Below are 17762 nucleotides of genomic sequence, written 5' to 3'. Positions count from 1 at the left end.
CATCCAGATTGTGTTCTACAGTCATTGATGAACATATTTTCTCTGGATATGTCCAGTCTTTGTTTTTCTTAATCCACTTGTACCTTTTAACTCCACTGTATCCTGTGATAACAGGTCCCATTGTTTAACCATTGAAATGTGGAAAGTACTTTATTTCAGTTGTTTTTACACCTGTTACTCAAGAATTTCATTCAGTGATTCTTATTTTTTGTTCCCCACAAATAAAGAAAAACGTATTTCCTGTTCACCTGCTCTGTCTTAATTGGGGTTTTATCTCAATCATATATATTGTCAGATATACCTTTTCTAAGCTGAAGAATTGTATTCTGTGTCTAACAGTTCTTTTCCCAACTTCTGAACCTACTTGATCAGGTGCTCTGATTTGCAGTGATACACATTTTATGGATCAGTCCTAAAATGCATTCACCCTCAGGTCTTGCTATGTCCACATATTCTCTTGTGCATGTGGCCATCTTTGTGAACACTTGCATGTTTGTTTTCATGTCTTCAAACACCACCATGTTTGTAGCACTTCCCATGCAAATACTTATAGGAGTATGCCACATGGAACGTCAGAATACTGTTTCTGCTGGGAGTGAAAGGAGATACTATGGTTTGATCACTACTGCTTCCATAGATGTTGGGGTAAACAACTTTCTCTTTGGTTTCTATCTCATGCTTTTATTCCTTTGATCACTCAAAGAAGATGCCATTCACCCTGACTCACTGCCCCTGATAATGACAAAACCTATCCTGGAATTACATAGCAGAGGAAGGAAAGGGGATGGGAAAGAGGAGCTAGCACAGCTGTTGTGTGTAATTGGATTGGAAGTGGGCCTGCGGCTACAATAACAAAACTGCACTCCCGGCTGGGCTCACTGCTGGGGCCTGAGAGCAGCCCCTTGGCTGTTGTGCATGTCACGGTTGAATCCAACAGAACTGACCTCCCCAGCCTGTGCTACTGCTTTGCCTGGTTAGAAAGAAAAGGCCCCATGTATACTAGCAGCCAAGGAATCAGGTCACCCTCTTGGCAAAGCCGACCTGTCTAGCAGATAAAAGGTCTGAACTAGGCCACACAATGATTCTTCTTCCTTATCCATTCTTCACATCTCTCAAGTCAAGGGTTTTGCTTCTTCTTCTGAGTCCCATCCTTTGGCCCTGCTGGAATGCCTTCTTTTTTGGTACCTGGGGATTCTTAGGGAATTGTCCTTGGACTTTGGGTTTTAGAAAACCTCAAGATACCTATTTTATGAAGACCACATGGAAGACAAGGAGCTTGTCAATGCCCTTCCCTAACAGAAAAGGGAACTGCTGATGGAGTATGAGGCTCAGAGTAAAGAAATGCCTATTTCTTAAGGAATTGCTAGTTTTAGGATATTTGGAAAAGAGTACAGACTCCAGTACTTATCAGAGTGCTCTTGTCTATAGTGGATGTAGTTTTATTTCTGGAAGAGTCCTTTGTTTGCATGATTTTTTTCTTCAGCTTTGCCATAAAGGATTTTGTGCATATCCTGGACTAGAGGGTCTGATATCCTATCTCAGACATATATTGCAGCTGGGCCTGTTATTGTCTGAATGGGTCGTGAAGCCTGATAGCCTGAAAAAAGATCCTCTCTGGGCCAACTTGCCCCAGGGGAGTTCTGGGTTGCTGCTGCTGCCTGACAGTCTCTTTTCCCATTCATTAAGAGCTTTTGGGCTAATCATTTGGTAGCATCGTTAAAAGGGAAATACTGAGGCTGCCTGCTTAACAGAGCAATTCAGCAGTGCATGCACACCCACGCACATGTGCGCACACCCAGACCATGGGCCCAGTAGCACGGGACAAGCTATAATTAACTAGATGAAGGAGCCCATCTTCCTTTGTTACTGCAATCACTTGCCACTCTCAGCTGTGTTTTGTGCTATCCCCACCTTCTTATGTCTTGTGGCTTTATTTTCCATTTTGAGTGCTAAATACTAAAATGGGGTGGGAGGGAGCAGGATTCAAACCGTTTCCAAGGTTTCCCATATTTTTTCCTCCACACTGGAAATTGCCCCTAGCAAACCCTTAAAGATGAAGAGTGCTGTTTAACTACATTGTTGTTTTATATCATTGTACTCTGAAGGTACTTTTAAAAATGTCCTCTGGCTTCATAAGACTCCAGTCTTATTATTATGTTCGCCCTTTGTACTTTGTACAATTAGAGCCACTTAATTTTACTATTTTGATATAGAAAGCACATGGCTTACAATTTTTTTTTTTTTTAAGAAGTAGTTTGAAATGTTTCTTTGAGATTAAGGGAGTTTCATTTTAAACTTTAAGAAAATAATACTGATTGGGTACTAGGTTAAAGAAATATTAAAAAAACCTCCCAGACCTAAATAGGAAAAGTCAGTTGTGGCAGTCATAAATCATGGCCAGAGAGCAGAGTTTGTGTCTTCTGCCCTCAGCAATGGACATATTATTTTAATAACAAACTGATGTTCTGAAGAAACAGGCTGCTTTCTCTTCACATTACTGCTGAATGTTCAAAGGAGCTGGGTCTCCAGAGGCTGAGTACAAGCAGCTGTTTATCATTACCTAAAAAAACCTGTTGAGAGTTTTCTTCTGAAGCCGTGTGCTTGTCCTTACTGTCACTCATGTTTGAAGTTCAGGAATAGAAAGTCACCAGATTCTAGACTTGAACATAAAATTTCTTTACAGGCAGATAAACCATTTATTCTGAGGTTTTCCTGAACTTTTTCCAGACCACTTACTATGCACCATTTTTGTTGGGCAGCAGTTCTGTCCAGCCAGTAAATTGTTATAAGGATAAGCAGATTGGTTTAGAAAAAGCATGCAACCCCTTGGCCGTTAGAGCTCATGCAGGTTTTTATCAACTTTTTCCATGTTCTACACTTGCTGGGTTTCCTTATAGCTAAGGCTATAATCAAAGTTCCTTGTTGAAAAAATCTAAGATTAAAAGGAAAATATGTTTCACCTGGATTTAGGTGGAAAATCAGATTTTCTTATTTGGATTCTTCTGAAATGAGATGGCTATTGGCACAAACAATGGTAGAATATGTGAATAATGTGCTTTGGGGCCTAATAAGTTCATTTGTATCCTGAGCCTGCTAAAAATTTGCTTGTCTTTATGACTGCTACCCACATAGCATGGTGATAGGTATCTCCACTGTTCTGGTTTGGTCAAATTTAGAAATATATCCTCTGAGAGAAGGCAGGTCACCACCAGCCCTCCCCACCAGGTTCGGGAAAAATAAATTTTCCTCAAAGGAAAGTGAAGGAGATAAAAACTATTTATTTAACAAACACATGCGAAAAGGAAAATAATGCTAAATAATAAAATCTTTTGCTGTGGAGAAAAAACCTGGGAAAGTGTTGGAGTCCTCCCTTTGGTCTCCTCGGAGCTGGGGCTTAGCCCAGGGCCAGGCCCTCTGTGCTCAGTGGAAAGTCCTCCTGATGCGTTCTGAGGTTGAAGCAGTCCAGTAGAAAAGGGAGAAAATCCGAAATTCCAGGGAAGGAAAGAAAGTTCAATTCTCAGTCTCTCTCTGGAGAAAAAGAAACTGAAACTGGCCAAAAACTGACCCGGGAGCAGCAAACCGGGTGCCTCCTCCCTCCCCTGCTGCAGCTGGGAAAAAAAATTTGCTATCTCTGTGTGACCTTGGACAAGCTGCAAACTGCTTTGAAAAAGTTTTGCTCAGTTTTTCCTTCCCCCTCTCAGGCTCAGTTTAAAGGCATAGAAAGGCACAAAGTTAATTTCTGGGCGTAGGGCAGCAATATGGGATACACATCATAAAGTCACCCCAAGACACCCACTGATCTGGAAAAATCTGGTCTAGTTTGCAGGTCTGAAGAATTTGTACAGCTCTGGCATTGGTTTGTTGGATGCCATATTAATTTCTTACATTCTGATAGCAAGTGTTACCCCATTCCACCTCTAGGTGGCTTTGACTTTTATGATTTGAAAATTGTTTTAGTATCGTCATGTCTTGAAACTGATGTAAAGGTGAGACAACTATGTCAGTTCATGTTTTCCACGTTGATTGTACTCTGACTAATTTGAGGCCTTTGTTAGACATGCTGCAAATGTCACAGATTTTGTATCTCAATGGCTGAAGGTTTTGGTTGTTAATGACATTTTCTTGGAGATAAATACATTCATTTTCACTCCTACTTTAAACTGCAAGGCAGGAATATTTTCAGATGAGAAAAGATGATATTTTATTTCATTATTTGTATTATTATTTTATCTAATAATGAATCTGGAATTCTGTTGGTGTTCTCTTTGTTAAAATAAGGGTCTCTGTCAGTGGACAACTTATAATAGTGTTTCTTTGCTCTGTCTCCAAATCCACCCCCCTTTTTCTTCCTATTTTAAAAAAGAAAAAAATAGCATTGAGGGGGAGGGCATTATTTTTCATTAATCTCCCTGCTTTCATTGTCCAGTTGGGACTAGAAGATCAAGAGATACATACAATACTAGTACCACAGCTGCTGTGGTATTTCAAATCTATGAAGAAGCAGGAAATGCCAGAGTATTTCTTAGGGATACTTTTGCAGGCATTTGAACCAAGGCCACATGGGGGGCCACAATATTGCGTTTATTTGGGAGCGTGCTCACTCCTCAGCTGCGGCCAAAGGGCTTGTAGGGATGCATCTGGCTGATGTGCCTGACAGATAGGGCACATGGCACTGGCCTTCTGTGGATAAGGACAAAAAAGGGTGTTGATATTCCTAACATTTTGGGATTTTTAAACCTCCTCTGTGGCTGGCGGAGAGAAAATGGATCTTCTTATGTATGATTTAGGGTGTTTAATGCAGACTCTTGCTTTGAACCTTCTCTGGAGGTTTCTCTTTGTTTGTGTCCAAGTGGACAAACCCCCTGCCATCCCCAGCAGCTGCACCTGTTGGTGCTGGGCCTCGTAGGTATGACTTTCCTTTCCCACAGTGTACAAGGCCTCAGGATCCCCATCTCCGCTTTGGATCTGATGTCCTCTCCCTGTTCAGCCAGCTTCTGCTGCATGCCATACTGACATGCTTCTAGCCTTTTCACTTCTTTTGCCATTGGTACAGGGATTCTGTGCATTGTAGGTACTAACAATTATACTTTTGTCTTCCTGCCTTTTATGGTAACGTTGAAGTGTCTGTTTGATCAGACCTAAGATTTGCCTGTCAAGAATGATGGGGTCAGTGGCCATAAATAGGGACACAAATTCAACCCACTCTCCTCGCAGGGCAAATGATTCACTGAATTATATCTTGTAATTTAAACCAGAAGTGTCCTACAGTATCAAATCTGCTATGTTTATTGATAGCTAAAAGACCTAAAAAAATCTCAACCTATGTTATATTTCTGATTATTTTTCTAAATCCACAGTAATCTTCAAGAACATTAAGGTATTTGCATTCCTTAGACTGTACAATTATTAATCCCCTTATCTGGCTTGAAGTTCTCTGTGGGCGAACATATTCTTAGGATGATCTGGATTTTAGATTTCTTCAGCCATCGCAAAGGAAAACCATAAAAGAGAAAGGAATTAACAAATTCAAACTCAGCATGCTTCTTGTTGAAAATTCTCATTCTAATAAATTCATTTGACCTCTCAGCCTCCGTGAAATTAAAAAGTCACAGCCCTGTTTGATTAAAAAACTGACTTAAAATATGGGGTGTGTGGTGTGTGTGCATGTATCGAAGCCCCTGCCATACTAAGTGCTATGAGAGGTAGGAGATGTGAGGAGGAATCGAGCTAAGGGAAGTTGGTCAGGGAACCGAGTATGAAAGGGGTCCCTTACGGCTTGAGTGTGTAGGACTTGATTTCTGTTATGTTAGTTCTGTGATCGCTTGTGTCACAAAATTGACTAATGGGTCACTTCATGCTTAATGGCTTGGGCATGACTATATATACAGAAATATTTAAACAATATTTGTATGAATACATTACAGTAAACATATTTGGAAATTGGGCTTGATTGAAACAAGCAAGGTTTGTGCCAGAAAGAATTATCAGAGAGTGAAGCAGCCTGAGTAAACACTACAACCTCATATACAGAGCTGACAGTGACTGTCTCTGCTGAGAGGAACTTGCTGCTTTCTGGATTTACCTTCAATTATGAAACTGAAGAGTAGCTTTAGCTATAGAGCCATAAAGTAACACACTGTCCTAGGAAACTGAATCTGCAGCTCTTCCTAGAACGTGTGTGGAGGTGTATTTAAATAGGTTACAGGTAATTTTTTAAATCCTTGCTATGTCTGGTGTACTGGTGTCTAATTAGTAAGTGTAAGCAGTGTTGATTGACTCCTAGAAATACATGATGAAGCCACATGTTCAATAATGATAGCTTTGTGTGTGTCTGTGCATTTAGAGCAGAGATTTCATCTGAAGCAGATGTGGTGTGATCATGGCCTCCCTTTTACTGACCACTGCAATCTTGAATTTAAAGTCTTTAGCCGAGGAGAAATTATTTCTCTATCTCTCCAGAGGAACAATGGCTTACTGCAGACTGTCATTGTGGACCTTGGCTTCCATAGCCCATTTAGCTATACAGGTGTGCAGTGCTTCTGGAGTCGCCCCCCCAAGGGATATGCTGAACCTCAGACACAGTTCTGCCATGAACAGCAGGTTTTTTCTACCAGTGACAGATGGTTTCCTGCTCAGTGTGAAAAGCAGCACCTGAAAATGTTTGTGTCCTGTGTGCTACAACCATACTTGGTCTAGTTCAAGTATGCGAGCTCCAGTCCTGACGGGTATTGGACTGTGACCAGTGTGCATGGATATTACTGCTTCTTTTCAGATTTGTTCTTTTTCTCTTACTTTCTCTCTCCCTCTCTCTCTCTCAGGCCTCTCACACCTGATGATGGGTGAACAAGGTAAGTCCTTCCACTTTCCTCTTTGTTTCAGTCACTGATCATGAAAGAGCTTTGTCCTTGCTGCTTTTCTGGGCTGGGCTTTGCATAACAAAAGCAACTCAGTGTACTGAGTGCCAGTCAAGCCATTTGCATTTTTGCATCTGTGTCCCATGAGCCAAGGGTTCATGTCAACCTGGGACTCAGATGCCCAGGAGGGAGCATGAAATGATTCCATGGACAGTAAAAAGGTATGCATCTTCTTTCCATGCAGCCCACAACTATTTTATCTTGCCGTTTCTTTCTTCTTGTGCCAGCTGTAATGACTCCCACTTCTGCCTACTAAATGTAGACCTCAGTGTTGGTCTTTATTTTAAGAGTACAATTATTACAAAAAGTATGTTAATTCCCCTTGTGGCATGATCCTAACTCATTATGAATCCTGAGGAAATTTGCATGTAATGGCCTGTAAGTCCTGTGTCTGCAATTTAAAATACTCAAATATACACAGAACAAAATGGTTGAGAAGAGCAACTGGGCTAACCCCATATTGGTCTATAAATGGGATCTAGGCCTGGATCAGAGATTACATTTTAATATCTCAGCCTGCACTGAGTTACAGATCTATTGGCTGTGATATGATGGGATAATTAGTTCCGTTTTGCACTATGAGGGTGTGGGGTAACAAGCTGGTGAGAACAGATAAAGCAAAGAGAATCGTGGTTCTGTTTTCCTGTGATAGTGCCAGTGTCTTACTGACGAGGGTAAACTGGACTTAACAGCACTCCTGATGCCTTCTAGTCTTGTGAATGCAGGAGTCAAATGATTTAAGACTTAATGCAAGGTGTATGCAAATGGTACTCTAGGAAGTCCAGACCAAGTGTTTGTCTATGGGAAGAAAATGTACGTTTTGACTCCAAAGCCTGATGAAGCTTTCCTAGACTAGATGTACACAAAAGTTTTTTTGGCATTAAGTAAGCATGTATCTGAGGATGGACAGTCTGAGGAGTTAGTAAGATAGTACATAGTGCCTGTGAAGGCTAAAGAGTAAGTGCTTGAGTAAAAGAGACATAATTTCCATGTATCTCAGTGAAATGTAGAGAGACATAAGACATTATCAGTTTTTATTCTGTATTTCAAGACAGATTTCTGCTCTGGGGTCCTGAAAGTTTAAGTAACAATCAGAAGTGAAGTAGGGGCTTACTTACCAGTTTCTGTACTGCTTAACATCCCTGTGTGGTAGGAAAGGTTGAAAAATTGGGCTCTTTATAGGTTGGGTTTACAGGTGTTTGGCCTGTGGAGCATCTGACTAAACTCTGGAAAGCGTTGAGCTCCTTCTCTGTCCCCACTTACTGTTCAACTGGGCTCATGGCTCAGAGGTCGTGCTTGTTGAAGGACCATCCAGCAGACAGGTCCATTCAGCATGTCTGAGTTGCTCAGGATGCAAGCTGTTTTGACAGAGGAAGGCATGTTGGAAGTGATCAGAATAGTTGATGGCCACTTTCATTCTCAATAACACTGAACATTTCTTTATAGTAGTCTGTGATTTAGCACCGGATTATGTAAACTGTTGCACTTGGCCATTTAAATTACAAGTTGCAACCCAGCTGGCTCATGAAGACTTGCATGACCTATTCAGGCCAGTCATCAGCACTTTCTAAACTCCCTCATCTGGCAAAAAAATGTGAAAACTATTGGCTTCTGGCAACTTTAACCATCTTTGTTTATGTATGACACATCAGGGAACAGTGGCTTCTCATTTCTTGCCAACAAACTCACAGATAATGCCTTTTGATAAATATTTACTCTATAAAAATATGATGGATATAAAATATGTAAATGTATATGTATGAGTAAATATGCAATGTCAACGTTATATATAAATACATTAGCTCTGGTGGGTGAGATGTGTTTAGCAAATATATTGCCATGAGATTTATTTTTTTCCTGTCCTATTCTGTTGTTTCCCTTGCTGTTTTGAATTTGACGTGGATTGAGGCATATCACTGGCATGGTATTGCATGAGCAGTTTGCATTTCTCAGTAGAAAATCAAATTAAAGCTTAACCAGGCAGCTGCTGATTGTACTGTCAATGGTTTAAGCTTTGCTTTGTGCTTTAGTTGTGGTATGTCTCTTGTTTTCCCCTTGACATTATGTTTTGTTGGGTTTGGCTGCTAGATAAATATGCTCATTTCCTTGTTTTTCTAAGTATGGCCAGTGACACATTTTTCTGGTTTTTTATGCTTCCTTCTTCTCTTCTCTTTTGCCTCCTCTGTGGTGGACACCTCTCTTGTTCCTCCTCTTAACTGGATGCACACCTTCCTGTCTGTAGGTAGAAGTAAAGGTAGAGATCACATTCTTTCTATGACTTCATCGCTTGTAAAATGTTTGTTGATGGGCAAATTGTATTTTTACAAATGTGTTTCATATTGGAACTTAATGCTTTTATTTTGAAAAGTCTGTTAACAATCTTTTGTATTCAATTATGGAGGAAATATTTATAAAGGTGAATGCTTTGAGGCATTCCTAAGAGATGTTATTTTCTCCCTATTCACACTAAATATGAGCTGTGCAGTGTCAGGGCATCTATAGCAGGTGATGCTGGGGTGTGAAGGGTTTGTCAGTTCAGTCAAAGACAGAGCCATAGGCCAGTGAGCTGATCCTGCTGACACTTATACTAGAGTGATGCCACTGCTGGTAGTTTTGCTACTGGTGTTGGTGGCAGCAGAAACTGGGCTTGCTCACTACCCTTCAACAACGGAGGTTTTTTTACCTATTGTTTCTTCCCCTGGCTCTGCTTCCCATCCTTTCTATTAGCACTGAGGTGTTTTTCAAAGAAATTGAGTTGCAAAAAAGCTGCGGAGGAAGCAGAAGTAATCAGTGCTGCTAAACGGAGAGGTCCATTTCCTTTGCAGCCCAGTACAGCACAGGGCATGCAAGTCTGCTCTGGGGCTCCAACTTGCTCTTCAGCAGTTCACACCTATCTTAGGCATGCAGAGGGCAGTCATCAATCCCTTATCAAAACTGCCGAAAAGGCAAAATGCTGCAAACTTGCTATGGGTCTTCAGTTGGAGTGGAAGGAAAAGTGAAGATTGATTGATTGATAAATTATAAACATGGCTTGAGAAAAATCTTTTTTTTTAAGCTATTTTCCAATGAAAAAGATAAAAAGGTTTTGTTATGCTAAGGCTTACTCTGTTTCAATGAATACACTGCTGAAGAGTCTGATCTATTTATTAGCATGATTTGAACATATTGGAGGATGTTGCTTGTGTCCATGCCAGTAAGACATTGGGGAATGAAATGAGTTGTTGTGCAACTATGAATTTGGGAGGGATATGAGCTCAGAGGATTTGTTCATAATAACTTTCCTTTGAGGCACAAGCAGTCTCTACTCAATAATTAATACTTCTGTAATACCTGAATTCTGGGGAGCACAATGGCATATTAAAGACCTCAATTTGCATGATTCCTTTTTCTGATGCCCAGCTTTCTTCTAACAATTTTGTATTGTTGAATTCTCTGTGATGGAGTACATTATGTAATCCATATTATTTGTTCCGTTTTGAGGTTGGAAAAATATTCCAATAATTAATTTCATAGTTTTTCTATTCTCTCCAAACTTGGGTGATGGAGGGTAATACCTAGGCTGTACTCAGACCTATATTCTCAGCAAGAGGTGAACATCAGAACATAATAATTACATATATTCACTGTAAAAAATATGAGAACTTGAAGCTCTAAGTGCACCATATAAAATGTTACTGTGCCTCAACACAGCTGCCAATAATTCAGTTAGCTGATGTATGGCTTAGTGTGATTTAAGGGTCAGTGTAGATCAGGTCAAGTCTTGTGTGATGTTAGTTCCTGTTCTTTTCTTGGGTGGCATTTATGCTTCAGGCCAGCCTGTGCAGGACTAAGCTGAAAGTCTTTTCCAAAGCAAATCTCCTAACTGAGTTGGTAGCATGAGGGTTGTAACATATAGTCCACAATTAATTCATATGTACTGAAACTTAATTTATTGTGTCATTGAGTGAAAATATCATTTCACTTCCCAGCTATGTGTAGTTTTTAGCTGTAGTTATAGCAAGTGACTTTGTCAGAGAACCATCAGTCTGTGTGAAAAATGGCACTACTTTCAGAGGGCTCAAACTGTAATTTTGAACGCACACATGGCTTTCAGCTCACAGAGAAAGTGGTACCAGATGTCTTTAGTGCTCACATGGAAGGTTCATATTTTTTTGGCATTCTTGTAGTTTTTAGTAAAAACCGGCAACAACTGTCTCATGTCACGTATGTAGCCAAAGGATATGATGTATTTGATTTAATTTTGGATATGATGTATTTGATTTCATAAAACTTCTTCACAACGTATAGCAGTCTGTGACCTTGCATTCATCATTTAAAGCAAGTGTTTGATTAGTTGTTTCCACTCCAGTAAATAGGCTTTTTCTGCATCTATCCTTTTTAAAATTTTCAGGAGATTTTGATTTTTTTTTTAATAAGTTCCTGGAAAGTTGAAGAAGATGAAGTGTACGTGTTCTGGGGTAATGGCTGGAGTACTTGAGATACAGACAAGAACCCGGATATCACTTGCATTTTAACCTGAACTGAGTTTTCAGGTTAAATGCATTGAGTTTTTATTTGGTATATGGAACTGGTCATGGAGGTGAGGTAAATGTGTGATGAGCAAGGAGGACTTTTGTTTAGTTTGGCAAGAATTGCTGAATATGACTTCTTTTCTGGAAAGGTACTGGCAATTAAGGAACAATTATATTAAGTTTACTTCCCTAACACTTCCCCACAAGTAAATGATATTAAAGGAAATTATAAATATCCAACTCTAATTTGCTACTGGAGTTAATGTGTAATTACCTTCTTCCATATTCTTGTTGTCTTGAAAGTCTTTGTTAAGGAAATTATTATTTGCCGTTTTGCTACCTTCCACCATCTGGGTTTTGTTTTACCATCACTCTTGGTTTGGATCTGACTTCTACTGAGGCTCATGTCTCCTGTGAAAATTGCCTGTATTTCTGGTGGGAATCTACTATTTTCAGTGAATTAAGTCCTTTGTCTCTTGAAGGCAATAGCAACATTCACATTGAATCCAGTGGGCCAAGAACCAAAAGAACTGGAACGTCCTAAATGTCCTCTCTGACACAGAGAACAACCAGTGAGGCTGGTTTCTGAGTGTGCACAGGTCACCCTGTAGCACCCATGCTGTCTGCAGACTGCTGGTTCTTCTCTAATGCATGTAGCTCCTTCCTTCCTTCAGTAGTTGTGCTCGGTGTGAACTACACAGCTGCCCACTCATTTTCAATATGAAGCAGGTTTTTTCTTAATTGTTAGAGAGAAGTGAAAGAGTGGGATCTTTTTAAATGCGTGTTGTGTGGACCAAAGGCTAGTGTCAATTTCCCCGTTTAATAATCAGCATTGCAAAATCAGATTGTCTGCTTTGGTCCTAACTGCTCTTATCTAAAGTAGGTCTTTTAAGTCTTGCAAGGTTTAGCATTGCTCTCAGAGAATGAGGTTCTTATTTCTTTGAGATATTCAATAATATTGACCTGAAGGTAATGGCACAGGAAAAATGAAATAGCATTTGTGGGCTTCAGTAGAAGGAAATGACTGGACCTTACTGATCTGGAAAATATTTTCAGGTTCTTTTTCACCAGTAATACCATTAGGATTTGTATTGGCTTGCTTCAGAAATAGTGTAGCCAGTAGGACCAGGGCAGTGGTCATCCCCTCTACTTGGTGAGGCTGCACATTGAATGCTGTGTCCAGTTCTGGGCCCCTCACTACAGGAAGGACATTGAGGTGCTGGAGCATATCCAGAGAAGGGAAACGGAGCTGGTCAGGGGTCTGGAGCACAAATCTCATGAGGAGCAGCTGAGGGAGCTGGGGTTGTTTAGCCTGGAGAAAAGGAGACTTGGAGGACCTTCTCTCTCGCTACAACTACCTGAAAGGAGGCTGTAGCAAGGTGGAGGTCGGCCTCTTCGTCCCAGTAACAAGATATAGAATGAGGGGAAATGTCCTCAGGTTGCACCAGGGGGGATTTAGATTGGATATTAGGAAAAATTTCTTTATGGGAAGAGTTGTCAAACATGGGAACAGGCTGCCCAGGGCAGTGGTTGACTTGCCAGTCCTGGAGATGTTTAAAAGATATATAGATGTGGTGCTCATGGACACAGTTTAGTAGTGGACTTGGCAGTGCTGGGGGTTGGACTTGACCTTAAATGTCTCTTCCAGTCTAAATGGTTCTATGGTTGTATGTGAATAAGTCCAGCTGAATGGCCAAGAGTTTATGCAAATGTTGGAGTGAAACATCAGGCACAAATTAAATCATTTGTACTCTCTAAATGTCTAATTATACAATGTGAAAAACAACACTACATTTGTCTTGCCAGCTTTGGCAGTGGTTTTTAAGCTCTGCTTTGCCCTGTAAAGTATCTTAATATTTGGGTTTTAAATGTGAATATTGTATGGTTTTGGTTTCTACAATTAACAGTATTAAGGAAAGGACTCTAAAATATGTGTGGTAGTGGGTTTGTTTTCCTTTGGTGAGAAACAAATCCTGCATTATTATAAGGATGGTGACTTTTAGTTTTAACTTTACTCTTAATGGCTATTCAAAAAAAACAAGCATTTTATTTTATGGTTAGTGAATACCGAATATGCAAAACCTCTCTGAATTAAAGCCCCTTGAAGGAAGATGTTATTCTTCTGGAATAAATTTTTTTAAGTGAATTTTTCCTGCTGGTTTAATATTTTATTTAGGGAAAAAAGAAATATTTTCATGTAATTTGTTGAAGTCTAATTAGAGGTGATTGATAGTTGATGAATTTCAAATGTAAGGCATTGGGTGGCATTTCTGCAAGGCCTTCATCCTATTTCTTTGTATTCCAGTGGTGATGACATTTTCTAAAGTTTGGGGAATGAAGTCACTTAAATGTTCCATATTAGCTAATGCAAAGGAATAGATGTTTTATTCTTCTTTTTATGCATTATTCTTATTATACATTATTCTTCTTTGTAATACATTTGTGAACACAAACATATGACACATTAAATAGGACAGTTCTGGTAAATTATTTTTGTTTCTGCTTATGAGCTTGTGTTCTTACAAATATTGTGTATGCATAAGATATTTAATAATATCTTATGTAATAAGATATTATTTAATTTGTAATTAATTTTAATTTAATAATGTAGGTTATAGGTATTTAATTTTTTGTTACATGTTTTCATTCTGCCTTGTTTTAAAACTGTGTCTTTCTGATGTGTGAATAAACAGCTGATTCTTCACTGGCTTTCATTTTCATTAAGAAGAATGATTCCTGTGAGCGTTAAAGGCATTGTGGTTGCGTTGTGTGTAAACAGGAGCTAAAATATTGTCGTCTTAGGCTGTATTGTAGTTTTCTGTTTTCAATGAAGCTCAGGTTTCTCTCTGCCCAGAGAGAGTATTTAATTGATATCATTGAAAGATTTTTTTCTTCCCCCTTCCTCTGTTCTCTTCATTTGAGGCATTCAGTGGTGTGTAGAGATGCAGAGGTAGCAAAACAGGCCACGTGCTTTGTAAAAGGCAGGCTAATAGCACTTTTGATGGATGTCTGATTTTTAAAGTGCTGTATCTTTCATTAAAATTTACATGTAAAGTAAGGGCAAGCACAGTGACATGAAAGCTAATGCAAGTTGCACATCTTGACATAATAACAATCACAAGAAACTGGAGATCCCAGATGGCAGCTTGGCCTTTGCCATCCTTTTAATAAGCTACTAACTGCTAATTATTGCACTGTTACGGGAAAGTTAATTTACTGTTGACTCTTAAAGAGACACTGTGCATTTTCCTGACATTCAGGTTTTTCAGTTTAGATTTGAAAGTGTTTTTTCTCTGTAAATTGAAGCCCTTCCAGTGGATGGTAACAAAGAGACAAAGAAACAGAGCGGGAAATGACACATAATAAGCTGTGTGTTTTTTTGATAATAGCAGAATATAGGGTTGTGGTGGTTTGGGCCTTTCTAGGGCATGGGTTTATAGCTGAAAAGAACACCAGCATGTATATTAAATCTAGGATTTAAGTTTTGCATTTAACAGCAAATGCAGAGTTAGTATTATTGTTAAAAATAAATAGAACGTCTTTCCCTTAAATAATTGAAGCTTGAGATTCTGAAAATAAGATAAACTAGAAATAGAAAATCAAAATTACAGGTTCATTTCTTTCACCAGAGATGATTTAAAGGCAAAATTCCAACTCACAAATCTGAAAGCTAAAATGTCTACTATATTTAAAAAAAATTTCTTCATTTTAATGTTACTTACCTTGTTGTTATATTACAGGGAAGGAGTGTTATCTGTAAAACATAAAATTCTTTGAAGTGATCTTTTTCTTCCAGTTGAAATGGACATTTAGTAATGAGACCAGTCAGGGAGAAGTTTTGATCTAAGAACCTATTTAGGAATGAAGGAACAGCTGCAGTTTAAATGGACTCTAATTCTCACAGTTAACGCTGTTTTGTGAGCACATGATTGTCTATGATAACGTTTGGGAGGAGTGTGGTGGGTAATAGCTTATTTCCTGGGCTTTATGGTAATGCAGCAAAGTGATGATAATGCCATCAGGAACTGAAATAGACCATGTCACACACATCAGACAGTCCTGCAAAAATAGGAAACCCTATGAAAGAGGGGAATTTCCTGTTTCAAGGCTCCTTGTGGCCTTCTGTGGACTAGACAGATAACGTTATGGTATTGAACAGTTTAGAAAATATGTGCTGTGTAAGCTGGATCTTATGCATTAAAAATTAGAGCTTACAAACAGCAGCCTTTTTTGCTGTGCTTTACCAGCTGGTAAATATTTTGACTAGAGATCAGGGAATAACACGCCTTGCAAATGGTTGTAAAACTATTGCCGTGAAGAAGGTCATGCTTCCTCAAATCGTCTAATATAATAAACTCAGTATCATGTGTTCCAGTTATTAATTCATGTCTAATGGTGTGTGATTTTCCCCACATCAGTATTGTGGGTTTTGATTCTGATTTGGGCAAAGCACATCTTCCTGTGACACTCAGCACCCTTCATTTATTTGGCTGTACTCACCCTTTCATGGAGGTAGAGCTTCTCCTCATGCTGGGTTTCATTTCCTCATTTGTTTCAAGAGCCTTGATAGTTTTGAGTGCATGTATAGAAATCAGTACTGATAGGCTATGAAATAAGGGAAGATAATAGAAAATACCACTGCAGAGAGCAAGGAATCGGGTGTGAATGCAGCACTCACAGGTTGTGCCATATTCATTTGTTTTGAAAGCTTTTTTGTTTTGGAATTTTAGTTCCTGATAACCTACTCTGCAAGTTGCTGTGCTGAGTCTACTGCGTTCTCTAAACAGCTGGAGGAGCCTATAGAAATTAATGGTGTTTTGCACTTGGGAATATGTTGTGTACCTGCAGGGATAAAGTCCCAAAATTCTGTTATAGAAGGATTTTCTGTGAGATACTGGTCTTATACTAGATGTGCTTTTTATACTGAGAGGTTTGTTGCAAGGGTATTAAGAGCCATATTCTTCACTGCTCTGAAAGCATTTTATTGTGGTATACCTGATACTGAAGGAGAGGAAATGCACTGATGTAAAAGAAATAGTGCAGAGAGGAATCTGACTCTAAAACTGTTCCAACACTAACCTGAGGGATTTTGGATCATTCTCACTAAATAATGGCCTTAGTTCTCTTGTTAAACACTGCAAAGCATTTAATAGAAATGGTTCTTTACCAGCACTGCTTTGTGGGGAAAGGCTTTAAACAGAACTGGTACTTTTAGGATTTGTGTACACAGTTGTCACCATTAAAAAGTCAGTAGCATTTGCCAAGCAGTACCACACAGTGGTGCCTGAGAAATCACCTCCTCTCCTACAGTAGAGCAAGAAGATGGTATGTAATATTTGTAGGTAAGTGTTTATGATTTGATTCTGTCAATTGCATGCATTTTAATCAAGCTTTTCTCTCAAATCACAGTTTGATTGGGGAACTGCTTATGGGTCAGATTCTTTCTAAAGCAAAATGTGATTCCTTTTAATTGACCAAATTCTTTTTATTGAAGACTTTAAAAAAATTCAGTATTTGCTCTAAAATAATATATCTTTGGGATTTTTCATTGTTAGTAGTGGCAACAAAAATGTATAATATGTTAAAATAATTGTATTTTAGACGGAACTGTGGTCTTATTAGATACAGTGAATTGTATTAAGCCAGCATTATGAAGCATACACCTTTATTCCCCTAATTACTGGTATATTAATAATGACCAGGTTGATGATGAATGTTCTGATCACCAGCTGGGATCAGATAATTACATTTGATTATGTAAAGAGTTAGTTGCTATAAGCCTTGAAATATTAAAACTTGGCTAGAATAAATATCACTGAAGAACCTCTGTCTTTTACATGTGTATTCAGCTGCCTGTTCTTTGAGCAATTCTTGATTCACTCGATAATGTTGGGAATCAAACTGTGAACAGTTATTTTCCAGCCCTGTGAATGTTGATAAAAGGATCTTGCATAGCTGTTGGCTTGTCCTGTGAGGGGAGAGCACATTGCTGCATCGCAGCGCAGGGATTACAGGCTCTGGCTTAGCTCTGCATTAAAGATGTTGCAAGCTTTTGTAAAACCCAGGGCAGCCCTAGCACCGCTGTGCATTTGCATTTCCCAGCTCTGACAAAGGGCACACACATTTCAGGCACCAGTGCCTTGCAGGACTGGCCAACTCCATCATCCAAATAATATATTTATCTGACCATTTTCATATTTATTTTGGATAGTCTTATTCTGCAGTCTCAGAGAAGTCTGTAGGCATGTGTGCAAGCTGCATTCTACACGTTTTTTTATCTCTCAGTTTACCGAATTATTTTTCCCCCAGAATTTCAGTTCATAAATATCCATTGATT

At 39.1% G+C, this 17762-nt stretch overlaps 1 protein-coding gene across 28 annotated transcripts in view; it reads left to right on the top strand.

Moving 5' to 3' along the window:
* NRXN3 (neurexin 3) overlaps positions 1-17762 on the top strand; it is a 985201-nt gene that overhangs the window by 92070 nt on the left and 875369 nt on the right. For 20 of the 28 annotated variants that reach the window (XM_048307861.1, XM_048307848.1, XM_048307847.1 and 17 more), the window contains exons 4-5: positions 6819-6848; positions 9157-9168. The exons of the other annotated variants lie outside the window; for them this stretch is intronic. In XM_048307861.1, coding sequence (XP_048163818.1) covers positions 6819-6848; positions 9157-9168 — 42 coding nt within the window. The remainder of the gene's footprint in view (positions 1-6818; positions 6849-9156; positions 9169-17762) is intronic. 28 annotated transcript variants of the gene reach the window in all.

Source organism: Corvus hawaiiensis, chromosome 6 (genome assembly GCF_020740725.1).
Source record: "Corvus hawaiiensis isolate bCorHaw1 chromosome 6, bCorHaw1.pri.cur, whole genome shotgun sequence".
Lineage (NCBI taxonomy): Eukaryota > Metazoa > Chordata > Aves > Passeriformes > Corvidae > Corvus > Corvus hawaiiensis.
The sequence above is the reverse complement of the archived record's forward strand: the minus strand, read 5'-3'. Positions and strand labels throughout refer to the sequence as shown.